Here is a 15,618-nt window from a genome sequence, read left to right on the forward strand (position 1 = left end):
CGGCCTTTAACATTTTCCTACTCCAGACATTTGTGTTTTGACCTTCCCCAAGCCAACACATGCAGAGAACAGCTCAAGTAGAAAAAGTAAGGATTACAACACTTGTTAACACTATAGGAACATTATTGTGGTGGTGGTGGGGACAATATAAATCTTTGAAAAAATAAAATGTCTTCCCCTGCCCCCAAAAATCTCAGAATTTAAGTAAAAAGAAAAAAACATAACCCTCCAAATTCTGACCCCACTCTGACCTTCCCCTCTCATAACTTCCATACAGACCCATAGACAGATTAATTATTAGCATTTTAATTAAACATTGAAGTTGAACAAAGAAACTGAGTATCTTGTTCAACAAAACAAAACTGTACAAGTCCTGATAAATCTTAAGTCGTGATTCAGGAGAAAAAGAAGAGAAAATTCAAGGTCGAAAATGAAGTTACTCCAACAGGTTAACAGGAGTGAACAAACTCACAGTGTGGGACTGAAATGAATAATAGCCCATGTTGAAAAATAAAATACAACTTTTCAGTGTTTACTGCACTCATGAGGGAATGCACCTAAACTACTAATATGCCCTTGAAGCCACAGGCCTCAGCTTTTGCATAAATCACTTGTTAACTTGCAGGATCAAAGGTCTTTTATGAGTTATCACTGGAATTTGCCCAGGTGCTCAGTCAGTCAGAGGCAGGCGGACTGTGTGCCACCACTTCAGCACTCCTCCTCCTCCTCCTCCGCGTTAAACCCCAGGTCTGATCAAAAGAACAAAACTGGCAAACATGGAAAACATCTATGACACGATAGATGAGGGAAGTGTGCATGAAGAGCGCAGAGAAGGCGCTGACAGCCCCGACCGAGAGCCCAAATATGAGAACTCAGGTGAGGCGAAGGAGCAGCTGGACAGCGAGGTGCAGGTCCACGCGTGTGCGGACGGAGAGCGCAGCTCGCCGGACTACATGGACACCAGAGACGGGGACAAACACAGCTCATCCTCGTCCTCTTCATCCAGCGACGATGAAGAGGAGAAGGCAGAAGAAGTGGCTGAGAGAAAAGAAGAAGAAGTGGAGCCAGAGCCCGTGGTGGAGGTGACGGTGGAGGAGGTGAATGGCGAGGCGCACGACGGATCCAGGCGCTCATCGGCCTCCTCAGCATCCTCCGCCTCGGCCGGAGACCCGTGCGATGACCCGCCGATCGAGCCGAGGATCCAGGAAGAGGACAACGCGGAAGATGGGATGTTGATGGCATATACCCACCCCGACCCCAAGCCGGAAGAGTCCGTCGACTACACCCTGAAAACTCTGGAGAGTGTTTCTCTGGATGAGAGCAGCGCTGCACCGGCTGACCCCGGACACCCGGACATCTCTCTGTTTGTCAAGGTGAGAAAAAGGATGCACAGGTCAGCAGAGGAGTCTTTTCAGGGTCGGTCCAGGTCAAGCCTCAGTTTGCTTCACGCCACGGGCCAGCAGGAGTTGTTTTACTTGCATTAGTGATGAACTCAGCAGTATTTCCTTGCTCAGTGAGGGTATCTATCCTATGTGCTGAGATATTTTCCTTTTTTCTCCCTCCTGTTTCTTTGGTGTTGGAGTTGGTTACTCATGATGGACAACAGATCAGAAGTATTGGTGCATAATAGCATGAATTGAGAGACAATAGCCAAAAGTATAATCAGTCTGTTTACAGGGATGTTGGTAACTTTGCCAACGAGGGGACGAGTCTGAGCCAAAAACATGACTAATCACCACATTAGCCCCTGAGATAATGATATGATAATAATATAAAATAATCAGAAGCAGTGCCAGGACTGGATGACAGAGTATAAACATTGTTTCCTGCTGAAGCCTTACTAGTTGTACAGGTTATTTACGCTGAAGTCAGAGATTAGAAGCAAATGTACTGTAACAATAGTTCTGGTGATAAACACACGTATATTCAGAAATATCTGTGATGAAGTATTGAGTTCAGTAAGAAGTTGGCATAGAAACAGTGACTTTACTCTGGAGGCAGTCTGATGTAATAATTAACTTCCCTACGGCCTCAGAAACTGGGGGTGAACTTCATGCCTGAGCAAATCCAACTGTGTGCTTTGCTGCTTCTCTGATAGCAGACCTCGCAGAGCAGCGCTATCACTACATGCAGGGGTCACTTTGCTGATTGGGCAACAGAGATTGAGAGTCAGTGGGCTGAACTCAAGGAGCTCAGTTTGAGCTCACCAAAGGACTTGTAAGGTTGAATAACAGCAGTAGTTAGTGTATCAGCAAAGGTCATGGTTTTCAACAGAAAGAGGTGTAGGGATATCAAAACGTGGGACCTGCACACAAATTTACTCTCACAATCTGATCTGGATGATTATTTCACAAAATGATCCAAACTTCTTCCTGCTGTAGTGAAAGGGACTTGGACTAAGCCCAGAAGGTGTATACGCCTTTAGCTTTGCCAAATGTGGGGCCATTAACTTCAATTTTATAGCACAAGAACAACATATTGAATGTCTATTTTATGGCTTTTACCAAAGAATAATTCTCAGTAGCCATAATGAATGAGGATCATAAAGAAGGGTTCTTCTTCTGGGATGTATCTGGATACGTCTGCTGACACCAGAGCACCTCATTTTATTAACACAGTAGTAAAGGACAAAAACAATTTTTAGATATCTGGATGTCGTTATATCATAATTATGATACACACAGACCAAAGTTCACCACTGAAGTGACAACATACTTGGCCTCATCTCCGCATGCCACCCCGCCCTCCATCTTATCCAACCCATGGGTGGATTTCCCAACAGTTTAATCTTCTACGATCGCCATAAACCAAACTGAGCTGAGCTATAAAAGTGAGGAGGAGTGTAAGGAGATCATCTGTCCGTACTCCAGGCCTGCATGGCTCCTCCTCTGCTGCCTGTGATAGTGTGGGAGGAGGCCAGTCCACCACAGGCTATCACCACTATCACTAAAAAGCAATTTCAGTGAGGACAATCCTTTTTTAATCTTGTTCAGAATGATAACAAGCTCTGATTAATGTAACGGCAACTGTGCAAGATACTGAAGTGGTACCTGTCACGTTGGATGGTTATTTAATCATATTCATAAGGTTTGTCATTCATGCTTCATTTAACGAGCCACATTAAGACAGTACTTATACTGACGAGACTGTCGGGTTGTGACATTTGGGGAGTGTGTGAGTGAAGATTCCAAATATCTGTTACTATTTGATCTATGGGTGAATGATTAGCCCAGTGAGTCAGTGATTTGAGCCTCCTTTTGTCTCAAGAGGACACTAAGGCCATTTCCCCTAAACCCTTAATGATTTCAGGATCATCAAGGATTTACAAATCCTTAAAGGAATAGTTTGACATTTTGGTAAATATATGACTGCTGAAAACCTTCCTCTGTGCTCCATAAGAGGAGGTGATGTTATGGATATGATTTGGATCGTTCCTGCTGTCATGTGAGGCCTGTTAATAATTAATACAACTAAACAATCAATCCGGCTTTAATCATATGGCACTAATTAATCATGTCAATACGCTTTCAATAAAAGAGCAGATCTAGACCAAACTCTTTAATTAAGAGAGACCCAAGGATTCAAGAATTCAAAATTAAGGATTCAAGAATCCCCACATGAGCAAGCATCAACAGATTATTCTGTCCCAGTACCTTAATGTTAAATGAAGCCTTGTTGTTCTGCAGCACACTGGAAACAGAAAACTCTCCATATCATTTGATCTTAAAGACACATTTAAATAGAAATGTTAATAAATGTTCAGACTTATTTAATAAAAGTTTATTCACGTAACTTAAACTGTATTGCTTGCAGAAAGCTTATAGTTTTGATTATTTCTAAGGCCCATTAAATGCTGAACCATATTGGTTTTTCCCAGGCGTGCTGTGATGTCACTCCCCCACCACCTGTTACTCCCGCTGCTCCCTCGTAGTTAGACGATCTTGAGTAACCACAACTGAACAAAATGGAAATAGAAATTATGGTCCAACACTAACTGAATGTTCTCATTTTTCACTGAACGTATGAGCATGAACGTCATTAACTCCCAAGAAAGGTTTAATCAAAATCAATGATTTAATCTGTCATTTTGTTACATTTCTATGTTCTCTAATAGTGTATTTTAGAAATATGGTACAAAACAAGATGCAGTTCTATGTGGAGTTATGTGTCTGATTACTTCTTGGCCTTTAGACGGAGCCTGTTTAGCTGTTTCACCCTGGTTTCCAGTTGTAGCATAAGTAAGAGTAAGAGTCTGGTGCCAGACAGGAAAATAATCATAATCCTAACCCCGTCACTTAAATTTAATCAAGAGTCATAATTAGATTTTTCATTGTGTCCTGCTAGCCCTTATCCCAACCTACTCCTAAACCCAATCTTAACCAAATTTGTCACAGTTTTGCAGATCTAGGGTTAATATCGAGAAGGAATCTACAAAAAGGCACAAGATCAAAAGGCAAAACAAAATCTAACTAAATAGTAACTAAATCAAATGTTGTGGTTATTACTGAAATACAAAGTCTCTCACAAAGAAAAATTAAATCAATAAAACTGAATTCAGTTTAAAGAGCCGTGATATAAAAATCAAATGTCCTTTAATTGAATAATTTAAATAACTACTCCAGATAATCTTTTAGTTAAAGAGATGATGTGTGAATGTGTTCAAGGAGCGAACAGTTTGTTTTTCCTGTCAAATCTGAATAAATGCAGTTCAGTTTGGTTCAGTTCACTGGTGTGTGTGTGTGTGTGTGTGTGTGTGTGTGTGTGTGTGTGTGTGTGTGTGTGTGTGTGTGTGTGTGTGTGTGTGTGTGTGTGTGTGTGTGTGTGTGTGTGTGTGTGTGTGTGTGTGTGTGTGTGTGTGTGTGTTGCAGTAAAAGAGACTTATCTTATTGTTGCCAAACAAGATCCGCCGCTCCACCATCCAGCTCACTTCAGCAGCACCTTGTTACTCAGGAAATGTTTTGTGAACAACTGTCACTCCGTTTGCTTTTATATACGTCACTGGTTTTCTTTTTAGAGTTAAGATGTCCACAAACTGGATTAATCTTTGAGTTATCTCCTCCTTTAGCCCCTCTCACTCCTCTTTCTGCTCTCCTCCATGCTGCTTTTGTTAGTTGTTTCCACTTCCCCGGCTCACAGGTGTGTCTCATTAATCTCCTCACCTTCATTTCCTGTCAAGGTAAAAAAAAAAAAAGGGCTAATATGTACTTTTTTTCTTTCCCCCCTTTCTGCTACACAGTCTTCATGCTAAGCTAAGTTAACTGACTGCTGGCTGTAGCTTTATATTTATCCGACATATATGAGAGAGGTATCAGTGCTGTAATTTATATAATTATATTTAAAGATTTACTGCTTTAATAATAATAAAATAAGTGAAACTCTCCAGTCTGTACTTGTAAAAGATGCTAGAAATATGTGGTTGTACCCATAAGGATTGAAGTCTTTTGTTTATTGTTGCCACATTTGGTAGATGAAACACTGAACTGTGTGAGATCTAAATTAGAAAAGACTTTGGGCTCTGCTCATTATCACGTGTTGTTTTCATCATGTGGATGCTGTGAAATTGTGACTTTGATTAAGGCCTTTACAAAAAAAACCCACCAAGAAACTAAAATAACACATTTAGAAACTACTCAACATTTTCCCCTCATAAACACTGATAATGAACTCCTTCTTCCACAGTGGCCCAGTAATTGGTTTGTGCTGCATGTTGGTGTGTCAGCCAGGAGAGGGGGCTGCTCTATAAATAGAACCAGTTACAAAAATGAGTTCTTTTTTCTGCTTTCATCTGACTTCCAAATTCACAGATGACAAGAGGTTTTATTCTTGGGAATATTTCTCAGAACTCTGTGCCCATTTTAATGAAGCAAACAGGGAGTGCCACACATTGTCTTTAGTGTGTGATGATAAAAAATTAGCAGTCAGACCTGCTGTTATTTTTGTTGCCCTACATAGGCACTATTTCTGTAAATTAAAGCCAGTTCCTGCCTTAAAACCAGAGCCAAGCATCAATAATTCACAGAGGAATCTTCTCCAGGTCTCACACTGGTGATCAAATATAACCTGCCCTACCGTGCCAGTCAGACACGTGAACACACATTAAATATGAATGGTGCCGCTCACTCTATCAAAAACAGCCAAAAAGTGACAGAAACATCATCCAGTGCTTTTGAACTTGATGATACTTGCGATGATATTTCTGTTATTTTGAGATGTATGTGGGAAAACCTGATCTGACCCCAAGAAGCGACGTCACCAGAGAAAAACAAGAAAGTGAGATGAGCAGTTTAGGAGAGGTGAGGGAGATAAGAGCGGAGGTGATGGTGGGGATGTGTGTTAGAGGGGAGTTTGGTTGCAGCGGTGGGAAGAGAGGGATGGGGCTCCACCCCCTGGTATAGACTGACACCTGTTTTCTACTTTGAGTCAGTGAGAGCTAGCTCTGCGCTCCATCTGTGTCCAAATCAGAGCACAGGGCTCTGCCTGCCACCTGGACCGACTCTCAGCCTCACCTTCAGGACACAAAACAAGGGAGAAGACGGCCTTTATGGGACCAAAAGGGTGGTGGAGATCTTGAATCAGAGACTAGAAACCAAATACAGCTTCTTAAGGCTTGAGGGATCACTGTCAGCGGAGAGAGGATAATCTCAGAGAAAATATCTTGGTTGCTTTTCATCTTTTCCTGGAGAATGTAGCCCTCCAAGGATAAGCAAAGGATTGTAGTTAAGAAAAGAAAGAATCAAGGTGACAGCCAGAACCAGGCATCATGTCCACTAACGGTCAAGACAGAGACCCTGATATCGAACTTTTTGTCAAGGTAAGACAGAGACAGAGCTATGGTTACAGTGTTTTGTAACGATAAGTTTTGATGGAGGATAGAAACAGTATATCAGCAGGATTTTTAGTACAGCACTACTGTGTGCTGCTGCGGAAAGCTCATGTAACTCAATAGTAGAGGTAGAGTTACAGTGGCACAGGCGCGCTGCTCCCTATGTTGAACCCAGGATTGTTGTGACAGTGATACTGAAGCTGCTTGTTGGTGGTGGGAGGCTCACACCAGGGCTCTGCTCTGGTACCCCTGCCCCAGCTGACACAGTAAAAAGCAGACGTTTTTAAAGGATGATGCCGATTTTACACTTGATTTAGTTGTGCATTGTGGGCCAACTCTCTTCACTCACAATCTGTTAAGTATTCCTGCATTAGGTTTGGGCTGTGATCAATAGATGCTCCAGATTATCACCTAAAATAAAGGTAAAAGTATGAGTTTGGAAGTGCCACCTTCAGCGTTGTTTTGTTCACCGTAACTACATGCACTTGAGGCCCTGTGGGAAATGTTAGAGGCGGGTGAATATACCTGAGGCAGGTGAGGTGGAGGAAGGTGGAAAAGCTCATTGCTGATGTGCTGCCTGGATGCACTGACTCAATTAGCTGGTGCTTTCAGCCAATCCACCTCCTAGGTAACCGAAAGTTCACTGACACGCGGTCGGCTTGCAACACCCCTTCAAGGATTATCATTCTCAATGTTCCTCTGTTGTTTCAGTCACTATGTGGAACTCTTTAGAGCAAAGATACTGCAGCTAGTTAAGTGCAGAGTCAGTCTGATGCACGGACCTTGCATATGAAGTGGTTTCCATAGCAGCTGCAGCTTTATTGTTAGTTTATTCCTCATGCTGATATCTGAGATGTGACCTAGAAGGACAGGGAGCTACCCTACATGGCTGTGCCTCCGTTTATACCCTCAGCCCTTCACAAACTCTCATTGTTCAATCTATTCCTCAAATCATGCAACAGTATATTTGTCGCATTTTGTGAATCGTACCTCTTTTTATTTTTGCTCCACTTAAGGAGAGAGAGGATCTAAACCTTGTAGGAAAGTATGTAGCAGCATGATCACAGGCTAAATCAGTACACCAATGATAAATCTCAGGAGTGAGATATAAACCCCTCATGGGTAGCAGTTCCTCACATCAAGATCAAATGAAAACTACCACACAGTCTGTTAGACAATGCTACAGAAGTGTGGCTCCACAGGTCATCAGGGTGTTCTCAACTAGGACTGGCAGACCAGCCGTGCAACAGAAAGTCGTGCAAACAGGGATGTGGAGTTTGAAACATGTTTACCAGACAGTGGGGACTCAGATGAAAAGAAATGTGACTGGTTCCATCATGAGATACAGAACTTTTGAAGCTTGACCAGTAGTTGAGAATGAAAGCAGGATATCTCAGCCTCTGCTGGATCAGCAGCTCAAAAATGTCTTTGTGCCACTTATTTGTGATAGGATTAAAATCAGAAATGTATAAATTCTGATACTCTAATATGAATTTTTTGTAGTGACATGCTGCGATAAAGCTCAGATGATTTGAAAACATGATACTTTTTGGGAAAAATATGCAATGAAGTTTATTTTAATGCAAAAAAACCCCCATTGAAATAGTTTTTATAAAGTGCGTTAGAAAAGAAAACTGCACACTGGAATTGAAACAGCAACTAATAATTCATTCAGTTTATTACTGTGAGCCTGGATCATTCTCATGGAACAAAGTGCATCTGTACAGGTGAGTGTGAAAGAGTTAATGGCCAAATATTACAGGATTGATTAATTAGAGACAAACTTAAAACCACAAGAAACATAAAAACAAGAGGAGTTGCTTTGTTTACACTGCTTTGATGATACATTGACCTTTTATTTGCATTAAAATGTGCATCAAGACGAACTGAGGGCACAAAAACAAAGTAATAGTATAGTGCACATGCGTGTGTGTGTGATATATCATATGAGGTAACATTGCCTCCAGAGGAACCCACTCATCATCGTCATCACTCAGCGGCTCCATGCACTCACGTTCCTTGTGCCCACAGGCCCAGTTGTGTCTGACAGCTTTTGTCCTCCATGTTCTAGATGTTGATTGGCTATTATCACCGTCTGTGTATTGTGTTACCGCCGTGCTGCTGAGCCTCGCCACAACAATGCACAGACAGAAGCATCACATGCTCTCAGGCAGCATGACAGCACTACATCAATGGCTGGCGCACATACAGCTGACTCAGCTATTTTTAGAGCAGCGGCTCTGTTTTCTGGTCTTTACTAGGAGCAGTGGAGTGTTGGGCACATGTACTGAATAGCAAAATGTTTTCCAGTTCAGGGTAGTATCTTTTCCAGTGAAGAGCTTCATCCGAGCAAATGTAATATGATAGGGGCCATTTCAAAGTCCGTAACAATTAAATGTCACGATTAAATTAATCTTCTGGTCCCTTAAATGCTGTAGAGAAAGTTTAACTTCCAAATCACTCGTGTAATAAATGAAGGAATTTCCACTGTCAAATCTCTGCTGACCTTGAGGTCAGTGCACTTATTTTGCTGTGTGTTATGATCCCCTCTGTGGCTGCAGGCCTGCAGGTCTGACCCTGCGCTCAGTGCCCTGTCGGCCAGTGAACCAGGTAATGGAATCACTATGCATAATTCAGCTGGGCCAGAGGATCAGGTGTCACTTCTAATGCTCTGCTGTGTATGCATACATGCCGACACATGATCTCACAGTGTGTACACCACTGGAACATACAAGTGTACGACGGAGAGGAAGTGATTATATCAGTAGTGTCGCTGTAGGGAGAAAAACTTACAACTCATGTTTGGTTCACTTCTAGCTTTATCCTCAGTGGTTGAGATGGTTCTCTGTTGAGCCATGTATGAACTCATTTCAAAAGCATTTCAAGTAAATGTAAAGTTTTTATTTTCAGTGGGAGGCTTTTTAAAATGCTTTAACCTGACAGCAAGCGTACGCAGTTTTTGTTTGACGCTCTCACAGTGTACTCTTAGTTTTTGTCTGACCTCATCATAAATATGTATCAGGGATTTATGGGTGACGTGTTTATGTGTTTAAGCTTGTGTAGTGTTTGCCCTTGCACAGCCTGTGGTGCGTCTCTGAACAACCTTTCTGGTCAAACAAAAGTCAAAGATAACAGTCAGGTAAATCCAATATGTATTTAATTTTTGGTGGCGAGGTTGCTGGGTTCTCAGACAGACAACCTTGCGGCCAAGAACTTTCCCAACAGCAGAGAGCTGGTGTAGCAGGCAGAGGGAACATCGGTCATAATGAAGGCTTAGGTTCAAGCTCCCTTTGACCTGGAGCGAGACAACTAACCTGTTCTCTGATTATCTTATTCTCTGGAAAGCATTTGTTCATCACAGATGAAGATCAGAATGCTTCCACTGTATGTGTATGTTTGCCTGTGTGCACCATATTCCTGCTAAATGTCACATTTCGCCGCTCTGACTTGCTATCGTCTTGTCTGCGTGCAGGCAGGCAACGATGGAGAGAGCATCGGCAACTGTCCCTTCTCTCAGCGTCTCTTCATGATCCTCTGGCTCAAAGGAGTCGTGTTCAACGTCACCACCGTCGACCTCAAAAGGTTAGTAAGGCTAGGTAGAGGGACGCAAGCTTCCAGGACACAAACACACACTGATGCGCTCACTGGGCCTCACGTGACACACTGCTTTCTCTGTGTCCTCTGTAGAAAGCCAGCAGATCTGCATAACCTGGCCCCGGGGACACACCCTCCTTTCCTGACCTTCAACGGAGAGGTCAAGACCGATATCAACAAGATTGAGGAGTTTCTGGAGGAAACGCTCTGTCCTCCAAAGTAATTCAACATGAAGGTTTTACAGTTCACTTTATAGCATCAGATTATATCACTGACTACACACATGCTGCTTTTGGGTGGATTTATTTCACTTGAGCAACACAGTTGAAAGGACAGGAAACATTTCAGACCAATAAGAGTGAATATGTGCTGCATTTGAAGACTAAGGTTAACCGATATGACTGTTTGTTGTTTATGGCTGTTGTAAATCTTTTGTGAATGACTATATATATATGTCTCAAGTACTTTTGCACATATCTGAAAACAAAAACCTTAATTATCTGGGTGTCACTGACAACAGCAACAGGTTGAATAATTCAAAGAAACAACAGTGTGTGAGCAGTACAGAGAAAAACTCCAGATTAACTAAATCTTTATTTTATTGCCTGCAAAGTTTTTTACATTATAAATGGACCTTGTGAGAGAGCTTGAGGGGCGGGCGGCCAACTGGGTGCGAGTGTGTAACATGTTTTCAGTCTGAGCCGAGCTCCAGTCCAGGTGTTAATGCTATCCAGATGGATTGGTCCGACTGCGTCTCTGACTGCGTCTCCTGCCTCCTCCTCCTCCTCCCCCCGCCGCCATTCCCCCCATACACCCTCCCCCTCCTGTCTGCTCAGGTATCCCAAACTGGCCGCCAAGCAGAGAGAGTCGAACACAGCTGGAAATGACATCTTTGCCAAGTTCTCAGCCTACATCAAGAACACCAAACCAGAGGCCAACGCTGGTGGGCTGCTCATTTTGTGCCATTTACACCCAATCACACACACACACACACACACACATACACACACACACACACACAGCTGAAGATGAAAAAAGCTCATTATTATCCCCCTCCACTAGGTTGTAGCAGAGTCCACTGTTTGAGGCCTGCTGTGACTCATGTTTTGCTGTGCTGCCACCTAGTGAGGCGCCCACTGTACAGGGAATGTCACTTTTACTTTCCAGCAGTGTTGTGTCCATACTTATGTGTGTGCCTTGTGTGTTTAGTCCTAGAGAAAGGCCTGACCAGGGCCCTGAAGAAGCTGGACGACTACCTGAACAGCCCCCTGCCAGATGAGATCGATGCAGACAGCATGGAGGAGGAGAAGGGCTCCAACCGATGCTTCCTTGATGGAAACGAGCTCACCCTTGCAGACTGCAACCTGCTGCCTAAACTGCACATAGTCAAGGTAAAGAGGGCGTGCACCTGGAGGAAATACTGATTAATGTTAATACCATTTAAAACAATGGAGAAAAATACATTCTCCTGTTTCATACATAGCATTCCTGCATCTAATATTTATTCAACTACAAAAAACTAATGCTAAAATAACATGGTTTCACTTAGAGATATAAAATTAGACTAGACTTGATGGTACATACATACATTTAACCAGACTAGCATCAAAGCTCAAGAGAAATAGCCATGTTGTTCTGTAGGTCCAACATTTTGGTCTAAACTGAAATATCTCAGAGACTATTAGATGGACTGACACAGACACACAATGTGTAAAAGAAGTGGGCGTAGCCACCATATTGTCAGCCTTTGGTTTGTGGACCGCTGTTTTTAAGCCTCAAGTTGAGCATTTTCAAAATCACCATCTTGGTTTAACGGCTTGATTTTGGAGCCAAAAGTGACAAAGTCACAAAGTAGTCCTCTGCCACAGCATAACCTTCTTTATAGTCCATTTCACTCTAAATTGGACCATAATTTACTAAATGAACATCATGCTGTGTTGAAGAAGATGTGAAAAAAGCCATTGCGACCATAAAGTCTTCAGGAAAATGTTTACTGAAGTAACAACTCATGTGAGAAGGTTCATTCTCTCAAAGACTTCCATACAAACCAGACTTCTTTTTGGAGCCAGCAGAGTCGCCCCCTGCTTGCCTTTAGGAAGAAAGCAGGTTTAAGGCTCTTGAGCATTGGCTTCACTTTTCAGACCTCAAAGTTACATCCACTTCTTTTGTGGTCACCTCCTGACTTCTCTTCTAGCACTATGAATAATCTACAGTCTATAACCAGATAACTAGACTAATGACATTCCCATTTAACTTTGTGTTTAGCTCTTATTGGAAAACTAAATCAGGATGGTGAATGTTAAACATCGTACCTTCTATACATACAACATACAGCATGTTAGCATTTTCACTGTGAGCATGTTATCATGTTAATGTTAGTATTAGCATTAGCTGCACAGAGCAGTTAATGGTGTTTATTAGAATAATTTAAGTTAATTTGAATCAGCTGTAGCAACTCACAGCTAAAAGTGTTTTGCATTTCTTCTCCTTTTTTCCTGGACAAAGCCGCTATTGCTAGTGCTCACTTCAACATATGCGGCACAGAAAACAACCAGGAGGGGTTTGAAAGTCATTTACTCTTTTATTTATTGACTGAAAAGGCAATAAATGAGGCAGGCTGAGGGAAAGCTGGCTACAAAAATATAAAATGCAACAACTCATCTCACAATACTTCGTGGAATGCACTGAACATAAACTGATGGTACAATTATGAGACTGCCCAAGGGTGGATTTTAAATGTCTGACGAGATAAATCAAGTTTATCTTCAGTTCACGTAGAAGTTACAGCTTTGCCCTCTCTCCCAGGTCGTTGCTAAGAAGTACCGCAACTACGACATCCCCTCAGACATGTCGGGCGTGTGGCGGTACCTGAAGAACGCCTACACACGTGATGAATTCACCAACACCTGTGCTGCTGACTCAGAAATCGAGACCGCTTACAAAGACGTGGCGAGGAGACTGGCCAAGTAACTCGCCAACCGACCCCCCAGCTCAAACGAAATAAACTAGTAACACAACACACTAAAAAACATCCCGTTCAAACGTACATGTGACTGTCATTTTGGGTCTTCTTCAGTGGCATTTCCATTAAGTCTTTTGTCTGTCACAAACAGGTCAGATGTTGCAGATGTCTGTGTGGCTTTTACTGCTTTACAAATCCACATGTGATGGATCTCAGAGATTTAGTAGCTCACATTGCGTATACGGCATTGCAATTACAGAAACAGATGCAGCAAAAGAGAAGTTGAGCAGAAGATGAATCAACCATATTTAACTTAATTCACAGGTTTCAAACCAGATTTAAAATTTACTGCTGCGAAACCTCTGACATAACACTTTGACTCAAACATGATTGTGTCTGTCTGTATTTATTTCTCACACAACACAAAGCTCTCTTTCATACATACTCCCCCTGGTCCACACGGCCAAACATTTTACAGGCTGCTGATGTCAGGGTCGTTCACTTTATTTATTCCTAAGCCCACAGAAAACTGGTCTGACTCCAGTGTTTATTATCAAGCTTTGGCTCCTGGGGAGAATCCTCGATTCATCTATGATCGCTGACTGACGCTAAATGTTTGCTGAATATGACTGTTATGACCTGCAGATTCATTTTGTCATTCTTTACTGTAGCTGTTGCTGTCGTCGTTTTGTTTCCTTAAGCTTACACATATCTTGAAAATTCACTCCTGCTTCTAAAAGATTAATTTCAAGAAAGATTGATTTTGAAAATAAGTTTATATGCTCGGCGATGTTAGTTTGAAAAAAAAAAGAAGAAAAAAAAAGATTTAGCTTAGAACAGAGATTGTTTCTGGATTGTTTGCATGCATGAATCTGTTTTAGATTGCAAGAGATTTAAGATATGAAAATAACTACGTGCCTTTATTTGGGAGTATCAAAAATCCATGCCAATGTCACTGATGGATTCATTCTGAAAAATGTGTTGCAGCCAGAGCCGAGACATTTGTTCTGCCTCTAGCTATTAGTGTTCCGTCTAGGTATTGATTTTGTCTTAAGTTACACATGATATTATGAATGGAGAGAGTATTTATTTAGCAGCTCCAATCAGGCCTGATTAGGGAGAGCCATTAGTGCTGCGATGAAAAGCGTCTTCCAGGCCAGGTCCACAATGGTCAGGAGCCGTGCCCTCCAGCCCTTCATCATACAGACATTTCCTCCACTCTGAGGAGTCTATCACCATCTGCAGCCTAAAGTTCAAGTTCAAAAGTTTCATTGTCCACGCGGAGGAGGATGGAAATTTGTCTTGGGGCTTATCGTCTTTGGCTTGGTGTCACGCTGCAACTATAGCGAGACTTCCTTGAAGAACCATAAGGCTCTTGTGTGGTTTGGACAAACATATGATATGAAATTGGAGCATGATGACTGAGAGCCATGCTCATTGCGAAGCTCTACAAATAAAATAATATTTTCACAAATCTGCTTCTGCCTTTTCTTTTCTTTTCCAGCTAGGTGATCAATCAGCAATGATACTTTCGAGGTTGTCATGAAGGGGAGGGGTGAGTGGTACGTCTCAGTGATAGCAAAGGTGCTGGTGGAAACTGGATCCTGGTCCTGAGAAGGGTTAAGTGTGCCTGACTGAGTTGATCAAATCCAGTGGTGCAGGTCTGTTTCTCCATCATAACAGAGAGAGAGAGAAGGAGAGAGAGGAGGACGGAGGGAGAGAGAGTGATGACCGTTGACAGGCTTAAATAGAGGCTTCCATGCCAGGGATCAAACGCCATCCCTCTTCTCCACTCTCTCATTAAGACGGAAAACCCGAGCGCCGCCATCCGATCTGTCTCCATTTTTCCTCAAAGGAGTCTAACTTGAAAGATCTGCGCCTGTCGGATTTACAATGGTGGGCGAGTGGTGTTTACTGAGACGTGGCCTTGCCAGAAACAACAGTCAAAGAAAATAAATGGAGCCTGCCTAGTGTTTCCACAGGAGTAAGGAAATATGGAGCGAGACTTGTGCCTTGCTGTTTGGTAATTAGTACCTAAACATCCCTGTCCTTGGATCCCATCGCTCACATCCAACATTTCTGCAAGCTGGATAATATACAGTGGAGCATTAACGTCAAACACGTCTGGTCATGGGGCCTGGCACGCCACATTAATCTGTTATTACACTCCCAGTGGATCTACCAGTCGCTGGCCTTGGCTTGGCCACCATAGCGCAAAGAGTCCATATAGGCTGACAGG

The 15,618-nt window shown here is 42.5% G+C and overlaps 1 protein-coding gene across 2 annotated transcripts; it reads left to right on the forward strand.

Moving 5' to 3' along the window:
- The first annotated feature begins 691 nt into the window (after positions 1-691).
- clic5b (chloride intracellular channel 5b) lies at positions 692-14,853 on the forward strand. 2 transcript variants are annotated; one of them, XM_070849486.1, is made up of 6 exons: positions 692-1,373; positions 10,296-10,405; positions 10,511-10,636; positions 11,254-11,360; positions 11,627-11,808; positions 13,223-14,853. In XM_070849486.1, the coding sequence occupies exons 1-6, from the start codon at positions 777-779 to the stop codon at positions 13,385-13,387; spliced, it is 1,287 nt and encodes a 428-aa protein (XP_070705587.1). In that variant the 5' UTR covers positions 692-776; the 3' UTR covers positions 13,388-14,853. The 2 variants fall into 2 exon arrangements, with proteins under 2 accessions (XP_070705587.1, XP_070705588.1); XM_070849487.1 differs by lacking the exon at positions 692-1,373 and adding an exon at positions 6,443-6,811.
- Positions 14,854-15,618: the final 765 nt, after the last annotated feature.

This window comes from Pempheris klunzingeri, chromosome 18 (genome assembly GCF_042242105.1).
Source record: "Pempheris klunzingeri isolate RE-2024b chromosome 18, fPemKlu1.hap1, whole genome shotgun sequence".
In the NCBI taxonomy this organism is placed as follows: domain Eukaryota; kingdom Metazoa; phylum Chordata; class Actinopteri; order Acropomatiformes; family Pempheridae; genus Pempheris; species Pempheris klunzingeri.